Below are 16814 nucleotides of genomic sequence, written 5' to 3' on the forward strand. Positions count from 1 at the left end.
GGAAGTAGGTGCGCAGCATGTTTTGGATTTACGGGGAAGCACTAAACAACAGGTAGATAGCCAAACTGTTTTGGGGACCCACCATACACAAGTTGTCCAGCATTCCACACAAAATAAGTGAATCTTTAAGTAAAAAGAGGTATCGCCTTAAGAACACACAACATTGCTTTAGAGGTTGGGAGAAACATGACTATATCCACCTGTCCATATACAGCTACAGAGTGCTGAATTTGCCAGAAGCGAAGTCATCTTACAAAAGCATGCTGTACAAAATGGACATATGGAAGGGAAAATGTGGGTCACAAGAAAGAGGTTTGTCATATTGCAGAGAAGAAAGAGGAACTGAGGACTTGGTGTATACTATATTTATGTTACCAACAAAAGCCAAAAGGAGATGGCACTGTAAATGGATGTTACAATTGATGGACAAAGAATAACCATGGAGACTGATACAGGAGCTTCTCTGTCTATAATCAGTGAAGTTACATATCACCAGTTGTGGCCAAGGAACAATACACTATAGCTGGGAGTAGCGAAGGTGGTGTTATGTATATATACAGGAGAACAAGTTCCAGTGAGAGGTAAAGTCAATGTGGAGGTGGGATACCAGGATCAAAAGCCTTTTGTAGTAGTGAAGGGGGAAGGCCCCAGCCTCCTCGGGCAAGACTGGTTAAAGCTATTAAAATGTAACTGGGCAGATATCAGCCATGTCTATGTACTAGATGTAGAAGCACTTATTGAAAACACACTCAGAGCTGTTCAAGGAGGGTCTTGGTACTTTGAAATGGGTCACTGGCAGAATTTACATGGATCCAGATGCTAAACCATGTTTCTTTAAGCCAAGGCAACTACCCTATGCCATGAATCATGAGGTAGACCAAGAACTGGACCAATTACAGCTAGTTGATATTATTGAGCCTGTCCAATTCTCATTCTAGGCTGCTCCTATTATCCCAGTATTGAAATCAGTTGGTGGAGTGAGGCTACACTGGGACTACAAAGTTATGGTCAATAGTGTGGCCAAGTTAGATAGGTATCCACTCCTCAGGATTGAAGACCTGTATGCTACCTTATCTGGGGAAAAACCTTTCACAAAATTTGATTTAAGTAATGGATACCTTCAAATTCCTCTGGACTTGGTCCTAACGGCTATGTAATGATCAATACTCCCAAAGTGTTCTTTCATTACAACTGCCTCCCATTCAGAGTGTCAGCAGAGCCAAGTATTTATCAAAGGGCAATGGACAATTTATTCCAAGGCATGCCACATGTCTGAGTACACCTTGATGATATCCTGATTACAGGGGAATCTGAGTCAGAACACTTACAAAATTTGGACCAGGTCCTACAAAAATTGTCTGATGCAGATATGCATCTTAAGAGGGAGAAGTGTATTTTTCAGACTGCTGGAGTAACTTACCTGGGAACAAAACTGATGCAACTGGCTTACATTCAGTAGAGGAGAAGGCATGGACCATTACCGAGGCACCACCACCAAAGTCAATGTCCAAATTGAAATCCTTTCTAGCCAGGCTAAATTATTATAGCAAATTTTTACCGAAATGGCAACTGTACTGGCTCAATTACACAAACTATTACAGAAAGGGATACAATTCTAGTGCAGTCAAAAACAAGAAATAGTTTTTGCAGAAGCAAAGGAATTGCTACAGTCAAACTTTTTAGTTCATTATAAAAGCCAGAAAAAGCAAGTATTGTCTTATGATGCCTCATCATATGGAATGGAAGTGGTACTAGCACACTGAATATCACATGGGTCTGAGCATCCAATCAGTTATGCAACAAGGTCACTAGCTCCAGCAGAATTTTTTTCCCCAAACCAGAATAAGAAGGGCTAGCAGTAGTCTTTGGGGGGTAAAGAAGTTTCACTCTTACCTATATGGCAGGCATTTTGTTATACACAGACCTCTGAAAGATATGTTTAGTGAGCACAAACCTGTATCCCCTATAGCATCTGCCAGAATTCAGAGATGGGCTCTCACCTTATCAGCTTATGACTATGAGTTTGATTATAAACCTGGAAAAGCATTGAGATGCTCTGAGTAGACTTCCTTTACCGGATAGCCGGCCCAGAGTACCTCAACCTACAGGAACCATCCTCCCTATTGTACTACTGTCCACTTCTCTAATTGAGGCAGCACAGATAAAAAGAGAGACAGAGAGAGACCCATTATTGTCGTGAGTACAGAGAATGGTTACAACTGGCTGGACAGAGAGCTCCAATATTACTACTCCCTAAAGGATTCTTTAAGTGTCCAGGTTGGGTGCTTATTATTAGAGTCCTGAGTGATCGTACCTCCAGTAAGTAGATCAGTGGTACTGAAGTTGTTTCATGAAGCACATTCTGGCATTGTTCACATGAAGGGGGTCACGTTCAGTTGTGTGTGGTGCCCAGGAATGGATCAGAAAATCGAGACTGTTGGCAAACCACACACTGTTGCACAATCTAGCTGCCATGCTCCACTGAAAGTTCCTTTGCATTCATGGGAGTGGCTTCAGTGATCCTACGCAAGGCTTCATGTAGACTATGCTGGTCCATTTATGGAGAAAATGTTTTTAATAATAATTGGTGTTCATTCAAAATGGACTGCAGTATACGTAATTCCCTCCTCCACAACTGAGGCTACACTTGATAAACTTTGACTTACATTTTCCATTTTTGGATTGCTTGAGACAGAGATGAGTGATAATGGTCCCCATCTCACTGGTGTTGTATTTCAGGAATTTATGGGGGGGGGGGGGAAACCAGCATCAAATACATAGGACTGCACCAAACCACCCTTCCTCAAATGGTCTAGTAGAATGGGCTGTCCATGCAGAAGATGGCATAGAAGCCAAACTGGCCATGCTTCTTTTCCACTATTGCATGATGCCACTAGCCACAACAGGAAAGTCACCTGCAGAAACTCTTAATGGGAGGGAAACTAAGAACTCATTTGGACACTCTACACTGTTAAAGCTGCTAAGCTGAAGGAAAAGCAGGCAGCACAAAAGTTATTCTATGATGTCTGAGTGTCATCAAGAACATTAGGTGCACATAATACAGTATATGCTCTTATGGCACGAACTGGTTATCTGTTCGCATCATAGCACATGCAAAACCACTTTCTTGGGTAACTGAGTTATCAGATGGGAGGCACACTCATAGATATCACAATCATGTTCATCTGCAGTACCACGAGACATCACCAGTAGACAATTCTCATTTGGATATTGAAGTAACAGGTGTTGCAAAGTCATTAGACTACCCAATTGCTACATCCAGAAATAGTGAGATTGCTGTGGACCTCATATCAACCACTACAACAGACTTGGACATTAAGTCTGCAGAGATGGTTGTATAATCAGAAAGTCCTTCTGCATCTGCTACTGATCAAGGATCACAGGTGTTTCCATTGCACAGTTCCAAAAATCTCCCAAACCTAGAGATAGACTGGACTTGTATTAGTACAGTGTAGGCCTGTCTTGACGTGAGTAATGGACATGGATGAGGACTCATTTCTTGGGAGACAGGATTAAGGATGTAAATGGATCAGCAGGCTGGAAACGGAATGTCTGTTCTAACTAAGATAAGGAGGAACACCCAGGGAACCATTTACAGTGGTCAAGCTAACAATGGGTAAGATATCCCTGAAATAGAAGATGATGTAAGAAATAAGTTGTGCATGGACAGTGTGTGGACAGAGCATGCTGTACAGGGATTGGTTCCTATAAAGTGACCAAGCCAATCCTAAAACATGTGATGCAATGCACAGTAAATGTAATGTCGTGTGTAAATGTATACAAAGTAAGAGGTTTGCTGTTTGTTTCCAAGTGGAAGGGGTCTCGGGGAGCCCAAAGATATGGCAATTATGCTAGAGATGGCAGAAAAATCCCTTGCACTTGCCTGAGGTTTGAGGTAGTGTGCCCAGCCAATTAGTCAGGATGTTTTGTTTTGTTGTTGCAATGTTAATGTTTTATGTTTATTATTATTAATGATTCAGAGGGAAAGGAGTATAATGTTTTAGATATTTTTGTTATGATTGGTGAAACCTAGTGGCCAGTGTGAGAATATATATTTCCTGCTAGCAGCCCTAAGGCTGCATTGAGCATGCTTCAGCAGGTTGGGGGTGGGAATGAGGAAGTTTTTCCAAGATGTAGGCTTATTAGTGGTCTATGTGAACCAGTACCACAATAAAATATCTCCTTTTCCAGTTCTAATCTGTTTTGGGTCTCAGGCAAGTGTATGAACTCTTTGTACTGCACAGCCCCACTTGCATCTCTTTCATTTAAAATTCAAACAAATTACTGTGTTCTCAAATACACTAAACTGTGTGAGCCCAAAAGTCACTGATTGGATAATGTAATGGCATTCCACAACTATTTAGATGTTAGCAACCTCACTGAAAGAAAATCAATAATATGCCAGCCAAATCATTGCTGTGGTCAAAAGAAAACGGGAATAACTTCTGCCCAGAATTACCGAGATTGTTCATAGAAAACATGTGACAAGCTGGACAAACACAGAGAGAACAATAAAATAAAAAGCAGAAATGCAGACGCCATAATGCTAAGGAGTCTGGAACAACAATTAAGCTAATGAAAAAATCACATCTGGGTTTCACAAAATGCCATTTGGGCACTGAGGAAGAGGAGAGGCTCAGCATGGTATTCAATTATTGTGCTGATTGTATTCTCAGGAGCTGCTGTGCAGTGACAGGACATGGAAGTATTCCTTCCAGCTGCCAACTTCAAAGTCATGTTCCTGGAGGTGGGTCTTGCCACCATTCACCAAGTGCATCAGCCAGCAAGAAAATGGTTTACACACGTGAACTACATTAAAGATTTTCATCAGTTGCATGAAGTTTGTGAATTTATGGCTTTTCAAATGGCATTGACTCTGTTTTGAGATAGACTGGAGTATTCAAAACTATAAAGGCCCAGGTACCTACAATGTGAATCTGCAAAGTCTTGTTTAAATCTCAGAATTCAAAGAAGGGTGAATAAAAAGAGGGGAATAAAAAAAAAGCTTTAAATAATGCTTCAGCTTTATACCCTCATATAAAGACCAAAACAGAGTTTGCAAAAGGATTGATGCTTTCATTAGCTCTGTGGCATGACTGATTTTATCACCTTCCTCTTGACCCAACCCATGTCGGATTGATAAAGCTGCACCAACACAGCTCATCTGGAATCCCCCTCCGTCTATCAGGGGGAAGAAAAAGTGCTAGAGACAAACAGCGGACTTCAGTCACCAGGACTGTCAATCCAGCATGGGATCTGTGGTACCTCTCTCTTCTGAGGGGACAGGTCTTTTGTTGTTCAAGTGGGCTCCACCCACCAACCCAGGATTTAAATAGATTAGCATCTGTCACAAGCACAACTTTAAAAAAAATGATAAGGTGAAAAATGATGAGTTATTTAACAACAAGCAACAATGATCCTGGTATATGGTTAGGGAAACTGTGCAACAAGTTCAGATTCTCATCTCTGAGTCAGTGCTCTAGTGCACTGGATCGTCACAGTACAATTTTCCCACACTTGAGTACACTGCTTTTTACTGGGTTTTAATAGCTTTACTTTGGCTTGACATCTATTACACTATCAAACAATTTTTTTTTAATGCCTTGACCCTGATTGTCTAATGGAACATGCTCCTCTCTCTACTTCTCAAAGTACGCAGGGGAAAAGACTGCTTAAACGTTTTGCCATTTCCTAGTTACCTCTCTGTGCCTGACTAAAAGAAGCCAGCAGGAAACGACATTATCACATTACACGGCTCAGCAGTTCCCTACTCACCCACATGCGGATCAGCCCCTTTGCCTCACTGCACCGAGTAGTCAGGCCAAAGCAATAGCAGCTGTTGCAGCCAAGTGGGTTTTTGGCATAGAGTCCAAACATTCCAGACCTGCACCTGTCACAGTGGACACCTTCCACGTTAACCTGCAAGAGAAAGAGCATGGGGAAGAGCTTTATTTAGACACACCAAAAAACAAAACCAACCCCCTGCCCCACATCCCACGCACAATAAAGGGGTTTGGATGAGAACAGTAGGTTTAAAGAAAAATTTAAGGCTTAAGGTTTTCAGCCTCCAATCACACATATATCATACCTCTATCCACTAGATAAGTATGGGCAGAGGATGCTGGCTCCATGTTGGTAGAGGTACGTGTAGGAAAACAAATTGCACTTTTGATATGGAGTGCTTAGCAGCTTATTGATAAAAATCAGTGAAATTATGCCCTCCAAAATTGATGGGTTAATCAAACCTTTTGTCTGCTATGAGTTTATCTTGACATGTCAGAATAATTAAGGTATGGGACTAACTGTACTAGCTGAGGAATTTATTTTTATAGAAATATCAAGGGCGGAAAAACGTTCCCACTTTCTCTCTTCATCTGATTGTTTTTCCGCATCACTGAACAATATTTAAAGGGCTGAAATGTGCAGCTATTCACTGTTGTAATGTCAATACTTTTAATTCCACTACACCATTATTCCCAATAAAGAAAGCTAGACTGTATAGCACTGGATGTACCCAGCATTTACACTGAGCCTTTTTGAAAGGATTTTTATACCAGTTCTGTGGCATTTTAACACTCACAGGCAATATTAAAGAGCTGAATATTTTATTTAAAGAACAATGTCAATATAAAACATGCCAGGAAAAAAATCTCTATTTCTATTACTAACACCAAATCAGAGTATTAAAATTGAAAGAATGTTGACTATTTATCTAATTTCATTTACACCATTTGTTTAACCTTTTTTCTATCAGCCTTAAATGGTCAATGTCACTGCTTTTGCTCCTACTCAGTTAGGGTTTCTGATTCTTATATAGGAGCGCCATGCTATTGTGTTTGGATTCACAACGATGCCAGGATCACGTAAATAAAGACAACTGCTTTCATCAAAATTTTAAAACCCAACCAACCAAAGAAAACATTTCTTTATAAGGCTTTGTAAAAACCCCTTTCTCCCTTTGGGAGCTATACTTTAGGCCTAAAATGTGTTGACTAATGTCCATTTGATAAAAGAATTATCAAGCAATAATAGTAATTTCAGCTCCCTCTTCCTTAATTACTAGCTCTCTACTCTTTCTGCATGTCTGGATGTTGAAACAGAATGAAGAATCCTAAAATGGAGTTAATCCGATCAGATAATGAGTATTAATGTGACAAATTCTATAGCCCTTACTTAACAAAGCTCCCATTGAAGACAATGTCCCAGTAAGGATTAATTAAGGACTCTGGGATATGGCCCAAATGTTGCTATCACCCAAAAAGTCACTCTAATTTGCTAAAGGGCTGGTTCTGTGCACTGAATATGGTCAACATGGTAACAGTTCTGTAAGGACAGGAAGAAAAACATAAAATAAGAAAAAAAAATCTAAGTTGAGGCCACATTTGGGAATGTGCTTTATTAATCTTTAGTAGATGAAAGAGCAACATAGCGTAACACTTAGTTAAATGTTTATTTCTCCCTCTAGTTGCAAGACCCTTGGCCAGGATAAAAGAGCTACTATTACAAGCAACTAACAGAGTTTGTGTTTACTATAGGTCCCAAGCTATCTCACTGACAAGTACAAACTCCCATTAACTTTGAAGCAGGTTCCAATGGCACCATTAAGTCAGCTTGCATACCTCATTGCCTTACCTTGCAGCTACATTGCCCTGTACCATCAACACATGAACATTTTTCCATCTCTGCATCACAAGTCTGAGGATCAGTCCCTGCCAGCAAGCAGTCACAGGGAATGCACTGTGGGTATCTCCAATATCCCGGTCTGCACTGCGTGCATTTGTCCCCAGAGAATTTAGGGTGGCAGGAGCAGCACCCTGTATCTGAGTTACACTGGAAACTGAGGGATCCAACCACACTGCAGTCACAGGCCTATAAAGAAGAGAGAGATGACAAATTAAAAAATAGATTTTAATCACATTTCTTGTGGGAAGTCTTGTCATTTGCAGCCATAGATGTACACAGGTTACTTGGGAGTTTGTATACATTAATGTATTTCCAATGTTAACAGCAATGCATCTGTATCAGAAGGCCGCAATCTAGTTTGGGTAAGGGAAGGGCCAGGAGCAAAATTACATGTATTTACAATATTGTTTTCATCATATTTTATTTATCACTTGAGGCTTATGTATTGTAAATGAACCAGTCTAGTGGCCAGGTGTGCGGCTTCTGAGTCTGAGGTAGCAGAGTGAGAAATATAATGTGCTTTGTTAAACCCACAAACAAATCTTGACATCTGGTGCAGGGCAGGCTTAGACAACACTGCCAGAACTGCAGTTGTCATAGGTCTCAATCCCAGTGCCACCGAGTCCCACCAGAGCTAGTGCAATGATTATTAATTATGTTCCAGTGCATGGACAACACATTTCACAGTGCAGACAGAACTGACTTTGCATAGGGTCCTATAGAAAAGCAGGTAGTAAGAGAAGCTGAAGACCGCCAAAGGGTAGAAGAATCAATCCCTCAGTAGTATCATTGTGACTACTCGGTAATGCTAGCAGAGAACATTCAATTTAATCAGTGGTAGGATGGGAGCCTCATATCAAGAAACTTTGCTTGCAATAGCAACATTGTTCCAGTGCCAATAGTACAAGTTGCCACAGTAACTGGCACGAACACACGCTCACTAAAATTAAAGAAGTAAAGCTGGCAAGGAGAGGGATAAAATTTGCAGATTTAGTTTCCACTCAAAATTAAAATCTTGTTAACATGACTAGCTCCAGCATTCCATCTGAATTCAAAAGACCTGCTCACAGCACTGGTCATTTATATGACAGACACGCACTCAATCTTTACTGACTGCAACAGAAACACTAATGGTTAGCAAATGTTTGACAGACTGCTGTATAGTCTAAGAATTAAAACCTTTTCAAAGAAGTAGGCTTATTCAATAAATTATGCTGGAAGATAAATCCTAGAGAACAAATCGTTCACCACACATAGAGATAGCTTGGGGTACAATATCAAAACCTAAATAACAATCACATATGTTTCTTTTGCAAGGAATCAGTTTTATGCAGCATTCTCCAGCCTGAGAGTTATGACAGGCTCGGAAACTGTGCTCCACTAAGAGTTCAAGTGGAGTGGCCATTCACATCTCACCTTGGAGAAATTAGTTGCAACATGCTAGAAGGGAAGATGTGACTGATATATCATTATTAATTTAGGTAGTGCCATAGCAGCTGCCATGCTAATACACTCATACAAAAGACAAACAGAGAATGGATTCCACAACTCAGACAAAGGTCTTCACCCCTATTAGGCTGGTTTCAAGCCAAGCATTCTAGATTGCAGCAGAAAGACAAAGATTTTTACAAGAGGAGCTTTAAACACACTCGGAAAAGATTCTACATAATTAGTTAGCAGCTTGAGCTAGATGAGAAACAACCCTTTAACGAAGGTCATTAATGGTATATGACTACATTCAGGCAATGTACACTCTAAAGGCGTAATTGCAGCAGTATTAAACCCCATTTTGTCAAGGTGAGTGGCAGAAAGGAACAGATATTTGAACTTGGCATAATATTCACTGTCACTAGTTTTCAGCCTTGGCTGAATGATACTCACCTTACTTCAGTGCATGTCATTACCATATCTTTCAAATCTATCCCCTGCCTGTCTCACATCCTTTCATCTTTTCATCCCCTCTCCTTTCTTCTCTTCTCCTTCCCTTCTTTTTCTTTCTTAACCCTTGTGACAAACTCTTGTGGGATTTAGATGCTCATAAGAAGGTCTACACATCTCTTACAATAAGAGCATACAACCCGGTTTAGAAAGCACTTTTTAATTGACATCATTGCTCTTTCCTCCCCTTCCCTCTTCCATTGATTTCTAAGTACATGTCGACGGTCTCCTTGCCCTGAAGTCCAATGTAAAATTCTCATTGATGTCAGAATCATGACCTGAGTGAATTTGTTCTGCACAAACACAATATATCACTTGTTACTGTATGTCTGTACTTAATATAGACAAGTTGTGATTGTGACAAATATGGCAATTTCCTGCAATATCCTGGACAAACCTTATTGAATTAAATATTTTAGGAGTTTGTTGTATTAAAAATGCAAATGTTTATGTATTATTGTGGGATTGTATGCAATGTCTCTAGGGAGGAGATCTGACTAATGTAATCCCTGGGAAGTGTTATGAGCTTCAAAAGACTGTTTGAAACAATGAGAACTTTTAAAGTTAAGTGGGTTCTCCAGGAAATCTCTAGGGAGGTGTATGCAAATTGAACTCCTCCAGTTATGCAACCCCCCCCCCCTCCACAGTCTTTTGAAGCTACACCCTGAGGAGAAACCTATTGTCTATGAATCAACTATTACCAAGTCAAAGACCCAGACTGTATAAAGGAGACACTCTCAGATTCATGGATGTTGTGCGCCATGGTGATTATGAACTTGTAATCACTGGCAACCCCCTAGGTGGAGTTTGAAGAGCTGGTCACCTGCCAGAGCCCTTCCTGCAGTCAGGGTGTGATCTCTGGTAAGCTTATTAGCATGTGTGTAGGTTCTGTTATTATTTTTAATATGTTTTCTCAGTAGTGCTTTCATCTTAAGAAGAAATGCACTTGCTTTGAAAGAGCTGCACGGTAACTTAACTGTGGGCAGTTATGCTGTTTATAGTCTCCGAGGAGGGAAGGCAAAGTGGCTTCCTGAGTCAGTCTGCATTGCTGATGAATTCACAGCGTAGGCAAGGAGCTGTGCAGCCTGCCCATCAGTAGGGAGAGAAACGTGGGTCCGCCCAAGAGAGGTGATCGCTGGAGTGCTAGAAGACTAAGAGTGGTTGTCCTTGATGGACCATAGTGGGGAATACAGGTACAGTTGCCCTGAACTGTGACAGTAATCTTCCCAGTTGTGTTAATATACCTATAATACGGAAATCATAAACAAACAATATCCAACAGCTTCAGCATGGATGAAAGTATGGTACAAACAGATCTGCTGATGCAGCAAATAACAGCTTGCATGCCAGGACAGAGTCTGCAGTATTCAGATACAGGTCATCAGCACCTATATTGTTGCCCTGATTGATACCAAAACTCACAAACACAACCATGTGGCTCTTTACAAGCCTAGAATTGCATTGTAGCTTCAAACTACTGTACTTTACCCCATAGAAAGCATGGAACACACAGAGAAAATAAGAGATCCACTCACCTTGCACCCGCTGACAATGTCATGACCCCAGTAATTTGGCGCACATTTATCACACTTCTCTCCTATGGTATTGGGAGGGCACACACAGCGGCCGGTGACTGGATCACAATTATTACCAAGATGGGAACACTCACAAGCTTCAGGGGAGAGAGATAGAGAAATAAAACAGAGATAAAGACACCCTCCCTCCCTGACATAGAGAGAGCAAGGTTAAGTCCATTTTCATCAGAGCTTTCACTACATGACACTTTTCTGTTGTCATATATCTATATGAAATAAAGTTATTCCTTCCTCTTTTGCCCTTTTGAAGTCTAAGGGTTTCTCTCCACTTCTTGTTGTTCTCTGGAATTTCTCTGCAGAGAGGCTTACTGTAGCCAAGCACCTCTATTTTAAGAGGGAGATATTTAAAAAAAAAATCTAATCTTCCTGGCTCCCCTTTTTTTCATCCTTTTGCCTCCAAAGAGGTGGCAGAAAGATAAAAAAGGAGGCAGTCTGACTAAATATCCTACCACTGAACTGATTGCAACTCCAAGCGGTGCTAATACTGTGGACAGCAGAAACCCCACATGCACCACTGTGATCCTCTTTAGTTGCATCTGCTTCAGAAGCAGTTAAATCAGTAGAACAGAAATCCAGTTCCCTTTCTTCACCACATTCTGATTTTAATGGCTCTGTAATAAACTCTTCAAACACAATTAGACTCTGGTTTCAAATAAAATTGTAAGTTTAAAACAACGTAGTACAGCAATAGAAGAAATAAATCAATGAGCTGGATGATAAAATCCAGGATTTTTACCAAGAGAATGATAGCACTAAAGCTCTAACTGGAGCACTTATCAGAGATAATGTTGCTATTCATAGTAAACCAGACTTTATAGAAAAAATTATTAAATCTACAAATGTTTGGATTCTGGGTATTCCCAACTAATTGTGATTGAAGAACTATCAGTTAAAGTTTCAGCTCTTTTAGCTTTATTGGCTGGAACTGAGTCATCTTAAAATATAATGGGCGAGATTATGGTCAATCTAACACTTCCATGAAGGCTGGCCCAGGGCAACTCTTGACTCTACATCATGGGTAGCATCTTGGGTGGGAGAGCTGCTTTCACAGGTGGGTGAGCAGTGGGGGCTCTGACCAATGCAACTGCATCAGTGTGCTGGAAGAAGTAATTTGCTCCAGGTCCATAGATTCATAGATTATAAAGCCACTGGTATCATCTAGTCTGCTCTCCTGTATGATACAAGCCACAGGACTTCCCTAAATTAATTCCTGTTTGAATTAGAGCATATTTTTTAGATTAACATCCAGTCTCAATTTAAAAATTGTCAGTGATGGAGAATCCACTACCACCCTTGGTAGTTCCAATGGTTACTGACCCTCGTTGTTAAAAATATAGATCGTGCAGGTACAGGGTTAGCACAGGTAACTCCACCCTCATTACCATATTCCCCACTACAGCAGAAAGGGAATGAGCAAACAGCTCCTGACTCTGAGTGACTATCTGTTCCCTAGTCTATTTCTAGGGCAGCACAACAATGTACTACCCCTTGCTTAGGGTTTGTGGCACAACCACAATTTAGCTCACTGAACAGATAAAATATACCAATAAAAAGCCTTCTATTGTTCAAAATATTTCAACCCCAACCAGAACTAGATAATGAGCATGGCATGGAGATGTAACAGTTGGCTGTGGTTTGGTAAAAACTGATCTCTCTAAAACAAATCAATTGCTGCAAAAAATTACTAAACTTTTCCCTTGAACCTGCAATGACTTTCATGCAGATGGACTCCTGTGCCCACACAGCTCCACTGACTGCATGCTGGCGTAGAGGCCCAGCCATGCGGAGCTCACTGATGGACAGAGTCTTTGTCACTTGAATTCTCTTCTCTGGACTCCCAGACTACACTACTATTCCCTACAAATGTTATTTAATTAAAAATAAATTGATATTATAATACACAATAATTTTAGAGTGAGACCTTAATAAAATAAATAATAATAATAAAAGCAGATTTCGTTTGTTGTAAGTGAAGAACGGGATTCACATGTAGAAATCTCATACATCTTTTCTCTATGGATGTCAATAATATATTGTGATACTTTGTTTTTCTATAATATACCTTTGTAGGTTTTATGTTTTTTTTATTATGCCAAAAATCTCTAAATTACATTCCTCTTGGATAAATGCTAGATAAAAGAGGCCCAATATTTTATTTCTACATTTAACTGTCTCTTTGGTGCTCATTTTCATGGAGTTTTTTTTAGCATGATTTGATATACTTAAAAACATTCCGTCTTTTCTATGTGATTCATTATTCAATTCCTGTATTTTTTGTCTTTTGAAATAACATATAAAAAGCTTACTAAAAATAAATGGGGGGAAAAACTGCATTTTTAACAGAATTCCTTCCTGTCTGTTTTCTTCGTTTTAGAACTTCTAAAAATTGGAGTCTTCCTAACATTTTAAGTAGCTGGATTTACAATGGCTTTCTCATCTGGTACAAAACAAATATATTTCTATCAAAACCCCACCCAAAAAAAAACAAACAAAAATAAAACCCCTCCTAAAACAAAAAACTCCCTTTTTACCTGGATTGCTTTCCCAGCTTAATATACTGTCTTAAACTTTGTCTTTTTGTGTTTGGAGAAACAGAATTTAAGATTTTAATGTAAAATCTCATTTATTGTCCTTTCATGCCCCTTACCCAACTACATGAAAAACATTTTGTAATGAGTGGGGAAAACCTGTATTTAAGTATTCTGATTATCTGTAGGATGATTAAAGACAAAGATTTCACAAAAGGGATGTGCTTTCTAGTTCTGTGACTGTTAGAAAAAGAGACCAATCATTAGGTTTGGCCAGAAAACAAGAATTCCATTTAATGAAAAACCTTGAGGTTTCCACATTTGGTTCTGTTCCAATGTGGAATGAAACCAAAACTTTCAAAACTGAGCTAGAGACAGAGATACTAACTCTAGAGCTGTGCCTGATTTGGGACATGTACTAACCACAGGGCTATAAGTGTCAGGACCTCTCTCTGCCCCAATGAAGTTAATTATTTACACAAAGTGGAACAGCTCCAACAGGACCGATCAACAGAAGCAGAGTCTGATTCTATAACCCAGTGCTTTAGGCACTCCCTAGGAAGCAGGAGAGCCAGGTTCAAGTCTCTGCTATCCCAGACTTGGACCAGAGACTTGAACCTGGGTATTCCATATCCCACATGAGTTCCCCAAACACTGGGCTCCTGGCTATTCTGGGCGGGTCTTGAGCTCTCTCTACTCCTCCCCAAAGAAATATGGACCTGAGAATCTTTCTCGACAGAAGCTTTGCTGAAACTGATACGTTTCTGTGAAAAACTTTGGTTTCAACACACTGGCATTTCCTGACAAAAAATAGTTGGTTGGAAAATTCCTGACCAGCTCTACCAATCATGAACTCCATTCACAGTTCTCTTGTTTTATGTGCTAAGAGGTTGATGATGGCAGTTACTGTTAGAGCTGAGTGAATAACTGATTTTTTGGTTCACAGGAATTTTTGGAAAAAATGAACAAAAAAGTCATTTCAGGTAGAACTGAACACTAAAATTGTGAAAATTTGGGCAAATTTAAAAAAATCAGTTTCAGATTAAACACAACTGATTTTGTTTCCCATTCCTTTTAAGGGCTTATTTAACAAAATGGCCAAACAAGGAAGGGGTACTGCCGCTGCCCTCCCTACAACTTTAGCCCTATGGTTAGGGCACGGGGGATGTGGGAGACCTAGATTCAATTCCCACTCTGGCTAATGTAGAGAGGGAACTTGAACAGGGGTCTCCCACCATCCAAAAGACTGCCCAAGCCATTGGAATATGGGATAGTCTGGTGTGGGTCTTCTCTCAGTCTCATCTGCTGAAGCTATTCCTTACTTCATGGCTAGTCAGTGAGTCTCCCATATCCTAGGTGAGGCCCTAACTACCAGGACAGTGTCCTTTTCACTCTCTCTACCCCTTATTCAGAGCAGGGACTTGAACCTGGGTCTCACAAATTCCTGGTGCCCTAGCCACTGGGCTATTATTGTAGGGTTCACTCTCTGACCAGAAATTCCATTCATGACCTGAGAAACCTTCCCGACTGATCATTTCCGCAAAAAGTTTACATGAATCACCATTTTCTGATCAAAAACTGTTTAATTTAAAAATTCCTGACCAGCTCTGTCCCTATGCCTTTTATGCATACCCATGATACAGCAACTTGGCTAAAAAGAGGTAAGAGTGGCTCACTCCATATTATCCTGTTTTCTCTCTGTATGCAGCTCGGCTCATGGCAATGGCCCCACCTTAGATATAGCATAGGATAGTCCAAGGAAGAACATGCTACAGATTGAGAAGGGAAAAATCTGCAACAGGCCATTAAATGGAACCTGACTGTTTACATACGAGTGCATCCTCCTTCTTCAAAGTTATAAAACCCATGAGCACAGCGATCGCATTTCTTTCCTGCTACGCCAGGCTGGCAATGGCACTGTCCGTTCTCATCACAGTCGAAGGATTTGGAACCAAACGAATTGCAGTTACAGGGAACACATCCTCTAGACGACTGTAGACCAAATGTCCCAGGCTGCCACATAAGATAGAGGAAGAGCATTTAGTATAGACAAGGTCTATCTACAGAACAAAGAGTTAAACAGTAAAAGTGCTGGGAGCAGAGGGTTTATTTGAGTTCTTTCCTCCTCAACGGCAATAAGAATAATCTGAAATAAATTACAAATAAAGAGCCAGACCCTAAAGCCTTTGAGTTGAGGACATGACGTATCTTGCTGGCTCTGATCTGAGTAAGGACTTAAGGATTTGATCCATGTTTATTATAATTAGGGCACTTTGTGTCGCTGTGTAAGCCTACTGAATTTTCCTATGATGTCTGTGTCCAGAGCCTTCCTACACATGCAGAAATGGAGGGCAATCAGATTGCAAACAACCTCCCAAAAACATATTCATAAGGTATCCCTAAGTATAGCAATTTATTTCAGCAGGGAGATTTTGAAGTCTGCTCTAAAAGATCATTTGTAGAACTTTGCCATTTAACCTGGCTGGAATGCCGGCTCCATCTTGCTGAACTGAATATTTGGATTGTGATATTATTGAAGGTTATAGTCATAAGCTAACTGAATAAATACAAATACTGACTTGCGCTTCAGCAGTCTGCTATACGCTTTGCACATTATCATTATGATTTTTATTACATTTGTCTGATTTAAAGCCCATTCTTGCTCCCACAGAAGGGAAACAGGATGGAATGGGAGGCTAGATTTCACCTCCTTGGGTCAGGGACCATTTCTCACACATTTGTCAAATGTATATATGACTACAGCACTCTGTGAATAATGCATAGAGATAACTTACAAAAAACAACTGAACCTTGTATTTTGCTGCCAAAATGGGATGGGGGGGAAGCATCAAGGTAAAATTCACAGGCCAAATTCAGCTATGGTATAAGCGAGTGCAACTTTATTTACTTCAGTGTGAGTTGCATCCTTTTATTCTAGTTTTGAGTGTTGTCCAATATTTTCAGGGCAATTAAATAGCTCTGACAGCTGAAGATAAAGCTTATCCAATGAGCCTCTTGTTTCTCTTCTTTTTATTCTTTTACTTTTTCT

General features: G+C 40.2%; 1 protein-coding gene across 1 annotated transcript in view; it reads right to left on the bottom strand.

The window, feature by feature from the left end:
• LAMA2 (laminin subunit alpha 2) overlaps nt 1-16814 on the bottom strand; it is a 450699-nt gene that overhangs the window by 148066 nt on the left and 285819 nt on the right. Inside the window, exons 21-24 of the mRNA XM_034766884.1 lie at nt 15598-15778; nt 11178-11314; nt 7654-7890; nt 5797-5940 (exon numbers count right to left, since the gene is read on the bottom strand). Coding sequence (XP_034622775.1) covers nt 5797-5940; nt 7654-7890; nt 11178-11314; nt 15598-15778 — 699 coding nt within the window. The remainder of the gene's footprint in view (nt 1-5796; nt 5941-7653; nt 7891-11177; nt 11315-15597; nt 15779-16814) is intronic.

This window comes from Trachemys scripta, chromosome 3 (assembly GCF_013100865.1).
Source record: "Trachemys scripta elegans isolate TJP31775 chromosome 3, CAS_Tse_1.0, whole genome shotgun sequence".
NCBI lineage: Eukaryota > Metazoa > Chordata > Testudines > Emydidae > Trachemys > Trachemys scripta.